At 34.5% G+C, this 5,000-nt stretch overlaps 1 protein-coding gene across 4 annotated transcripts in view; it reads left to right on the forward strand.

Annotated features, from left to right (window-relative positions):
* Positions 1 to 5,000, forward strand: part of LOC306858716 (microtubule-associated protein RP/EB family member 3-like) — a 19,138-nt gene that overhangs the window by 12,530 nt on the left and 1,608 nt on the right. The window contains exons 4-7 of one of the 4 annotated variants that reach the window (XR_013783224.1): positions 96 to 241; positions 1,202 to 1,406; positions 3,837 to 3,985; positions 4,759 to 4,984. Coding sequence is in view for 2 of the 4 variants with exons in the window: in XM_079399388.1 (XP_079255514.1) it covers positions 96 to 241; positions 1,202 to 1,406; positions 3,837 to 3,985; positions 4,759 to 4,911 (653 nt within the window). In the remaining 2 variants the exon portion in view is untranslated. The remainder of the gene's footprint in view (positions 1 to 95; positions 242 to 1,201; positions 1,407 to 3,836; positions 3,986 to 4,758; positions 4,985 to 5,000) is intronic. The other 3 variants (XR_013783225.1, XM_079399389.1, XM_079399388.1) reach the window with 3 other exon arrangements.

The following is a 5,000-nucleotide window of genomic DNA, read 5'->3' on the forward strand; positions in this document are numbered from 1 at the left end:
AGCTCCGCTCTGAAACCGCTCTGTGTGTGTGTGTGTGTGTGTGTGTGTGTGTGTTTCGGCTCTGACTGGTGACGCTGACCGCTTGTGTTGGTCAGGTGCGGCGTACTGTCACTTCATGGACATGCTGTTCCCCGGCTGTGTCCTGCTGAAGAGAGTGAAGTTCCAGGCCAAACTGGAGCATGAGTTCATCCACAACTTCAAAGTGCTGCAGACGGCCTTCAAGCGGATGAACGTGGACAAGGTGAGACGGACACTAGAGACTTAGACGCTAATATGTGACCCTGGACCACAAAACATCATCTGAAGCTGAATAAATAATCTTTCCATTGATGCATGGTTTATGATCGGACAATATTTGACTGAGATAATAGCATTAAGTATTAAGCTGTTTTAATTATAAAAATGAAGTCAAATAAATATTTCTGTTTTAAAATATAATTGTTCTGTTAAAAATATGAAACTTTCATCATATAAAATTAAAATAATTTTATTTATGGAAAAAGTTGCAATACTAATGTCTATGGAATAAATTCCTTGTTTTCAAATTTTCAAACCCTCCAGCTTTTAACATGTTAATTTCAAGGTTTTTATTATTATTATTATTATTATTATTATTGTCAGACTATATGCAAATGTGTAAATAAAGGAAGCCTAGCGTATGTTGTGTTCCCAAAACTGGATCATATTATGTGATGGTCTTGCAGTATATTATTAACTACAGATATTAAAACATGTTTTGTTAATTGAAAGAAAGCTAAAATGAAATCAAATTAGTGCTGATAATCAAACGATAATGGAGATTAATCGCATCCAAAATAAGTTTTTGTTTACTTAATATATGCGTGGGCTGTGTATATTAATCATGTTTATATAAATACACACACATACATGTATTTATTTAAGAAAAATTTTATGTTTATATATTAAATATATTTATATATAATTTAAGTGATATGAATATAAATATATACATGTAAATGCATTTAAATATTTTCAAAATACATACTGTATGTCTGTATTTATATATACATAATAAATATACACAGTACACACACACATATTATGTAAACAAAAATCTTTATTTTGGATTGCATTTCGTCAACTCCTGTTAGGAATCTCTTCTTTATGCAAAAAAGATGAAATTTCTACCAAAACTAAGTGGTTGCATCCATGACTTCTGTCCTGTGCTGCTGTGTTTCAGATCATTCCCGTGGAGAGGCTCGTCAAGGGCAAGTTTCAGGATAACTTCGAGTTCCTTCAGTGGTTTAAGAAGTTCTTCGATGCGAACTACGACGGGAAGGAGTACGACCCTCAGTTAGCGCGACAGGGCCATGACACCACACCTCCACCACCCAACCCAGGTGAAGTTACCTTCCACAAAACCAAGAGCCCTCAGAGAGCAGCAGGTAACACACACACACACACACACACACACACTCCGCAATCGTGTGTTTCACCTGCTTTGAGTGTCCTCTCCACAAAGCTTTCACAGCTAATACTTGAGTGTTTTGGGTTTGATTGTGTGTGTTCTGAAAGGCTCTGGGCCGGTTGCATGAAAGTCCTTTAGACACATGACCACTCCCTCTCCTTGGTCTTAAAAAATGTCTGAAATTAATTTTTTATTTCTTATGGAAATATAATAATGATATTTTGTAATTATCATTTAAATCTGTCTAATTTTTAAATTGTGTGTCATAAATCAACATCTCAGGAAAATGTTATGGGGTTTCAAATCAAAATATGGCTTTCTGTTATGAAACAGAACATTAATGCCCTCATATGAGGACATGGGACTAAAAGCATGTTTATTACGTATTTTGGGAGACATAACAAATGATTAGGAAAATAAATTATATTTCAATATTCTATGAAATGTTATATATTATTATGAAAATCGTGTCAATTATTAAACTTCTTTTTTCATTACATGTTGCCCAAAAAACACATTAATATGCAAATTAGATTTAGTTTATAGATACATTGTATATAATGAGAAAACCCGTTTATGGCCATTTTACACACATTTTGCATAAAGAAAAAAGGTATATCGACTCATTCTGTTATAACATAGTTGAGAATCATCTTTATACAAAGTTTGGTAAAAAAAAACAAATCTTGAAAACAAATCCATTTTCTTAAAAAATTATAAATTTTTGTGAAAACCTGTAAGTCATGCTTTTTACAGTCATTTTACAGTTTAATATGTTACCATAGTCATTGCCCTACTACGCTCATATGATATTTTATTTGTGCAGGTCTTAAAAATGTCTTAAGTCTTAAGAGTTTAAAATGCTGTTTTGGTCCCTTAAATTTATCAAGGTGAAATAGTTATTAAGGACTTTGTAGCAACGCTTAAGCCACTTTCAGATAATTAAGGGGAATACTTAAGTTGACCCTTAGGATTTTTCTTGCAACCCAAGTTTCATTAAGGGTTCCTTTAACCTTATAACTGAGGGCTTTCATGCAACCGGGCCCTGGCCTTTCAGTGTGTTTCATGACCCGCCTACAAATCTGAAACTGATTTCGATTAAGGCTGTCAAAAAAGAAAGTGCATTCGAATTATAGGTGTGCATCCGGCAGCCTTATCAGCAGCACACAAGCATCGATGACGAAGTAGGTGTCGTTGCATTTGAATGCTTTTCATCGCCCACTGGATGCTGCGGCACTGCTCAATCAAAATATTGCGGAAAACGAGAACATCAATGCGGAGAAGATCTTGTTTACATCAAAACTGAAGCCAAGCCGTTCACACAGAAAGCATATTTCTCACATTTTCTAGAGGGACGTCTATCAGCGTTGCACTCGCGTCTCACACAAGAGAGCCGCATGTTTAGAAAGCATGAAAAATTAATGCAAGTGCAACTTTTAAAAAACATGTCTCGAGACTTTATGACTGTTTTCCCTCTGCATCTCGTGTTTTTAAATAGAAAAAGTACTGGTGTATTGGTTTTTGGTCCTTTGTATTAAACTATACATGCATACATACATGATGCTGTTTTGTTTCTAATTGTTTAAGCAAATTAATTAATTATATTGTTTATTAACATTAATTTAAACATTATGCACTTTTTTTTAAGATAGTCGTGTTATTTTATTGCTTTGAAGTAACGTGCATTAGTAATATTTTGCTCATGTGGCCTCAGGAGAGAATCCATCATTTCGATTGGCTGACGAGTAGGGCTGTCACTAACAATTATGTTGGTAATCGATTAATCGAGTAATCAGATGATTATAATTATTTTTTGTGGTAATAAATATAGACCTAATCGAAGAATAGCTTTTAAAATTACTTAAAATACAAGTATAATAGCAATGAGGCAATGATATTTAGTTCAAATAAAGCATCAAAAGCAAGTAATTATGATTTTATTGAACAAAACTGTTAAAATGCATAATGTATTATAAACAATAGAACTAATGTAGATCATGCATTACAACAAATGCCAGCAGAGGGCGCCAACGGCCTGGCGATTGTTTTACTGCGTTTAATATCGACTAAACAACATGTGATTCAAATGTCCATTTAATCTTTAATATTTGTCTATTTCATTCTGACAGAAATGCTACAGCCGCTGTCATTTCTTTAATATGTGGACATCAAAACTAGGGTTTAAACTTTTATTTTGAAATCGCGATGAACAGTTAGCATATGTCCTGTGTTCGCGTTTCATGGATTCTCGTCCGTGAAATGCGTCACTTCTGGTAATTATTTTGAATACTCGAATAGAATCTAGGAATATTTGCAGCCGTACTGACGAGTGAGCCTCTGCTTTGTGATTGGCTGATGTGTGAGGCGCTGTGCTGTGATTGGCTAATGACTTCGGTTTCGTATACAGGACCCCAGCGGACGTCACCGACGACACCCAAAATGATGCCCCCCCCCCAGCGCGCCATAAACTCCACCCCCTCCACCGGAACCCGGCGGAGCATACCAATGGCCCGGAACGGAGGCGGCGACGCCGAGATCATGGAGCTCAACCAGCAGGTACACCAATATATATAATACAGCTAGTTATAAACTAACATTTTCAGAATTTAAAAATACTTATTTACATATATTTACAGTTTTTACAAATGCAGAGCTGCTTAAAAGGTGGTTTTGTCAGGTTTCGCTCCCTTCTGAGCACAAATTTGTCTCTAAAATATGGATAAATAGGTAGAAACGCACACACATTGTAATACAGACAAGAGCCAATGAGAGGCGGAGAATGTAGCCTAATTTACATCCGTATGTGCTTCTTGAGCAAATCACGATTCATTAACTAGAACTGATTTAATACTAATGCTAATAATAGAGACGAACATAAGATCAAGACCTGAAGAAATTATGAAAAAATAAAAATACACTGCAACTGGATATCATAAATCTATTAAATAGATCATATTAAATAAAGATTTTAAAAATATTTTATTTTATTATTGATTTATTTTATTTATTTTAAAAAATATAAATATAATATTTATATGTTGCTAATAATAGAGACAGAACATAAGATCAAGACCTGAAGAAATTATGCAGGAAAATAAAATGCACTGCAACTGTATTTATATCATAAATCTATTAAATAGATAATATTACATAAAGGTTTTAAAAATATTTTATTATTAATTTATTTTGTGTAAATATTTATTTAAAAATGTATCAATATAATAAATATTTATAAACATAAATGTAATATTTATATATTCATAAATAAATAAAATTGTATCAATATAAAAATGAATATGAAATGAAGCGGTGTGTGTGTCTGCATGCAGCTGATGGACCTGAAGCTGACAGTGGACGGTTTGGAGAAAGAGAGGGACTTTTACTTCGGCAAACTCCGAGACATCGAGCTGATCTGTCAGGAGAACGAGTGCGACAGCAGCCCTGTCCTCGGCAAGATCATGGAGGTCCTCTACACCACAGAGGTGATCAGTTATCATCATTGATCATGCATGGCACGGAGGCTCGGCTCTGTCACAGAATGTAACAAATCAAAGGGTGATTGTGGCTTTAC

The sequence above is a fragment of the Barbus barbus genome, assembly GCF_936440315.1.
Source record: "Barbus barbus genome assembly, chromosome: 39".
NCBI classification, from domain to species: domain Eukaryota; kingdom Metazoa; phylum Chordata; class Actinopteri; order Cypriniformes; family Cyprinidae; genus Barbus; species Barbus barbus.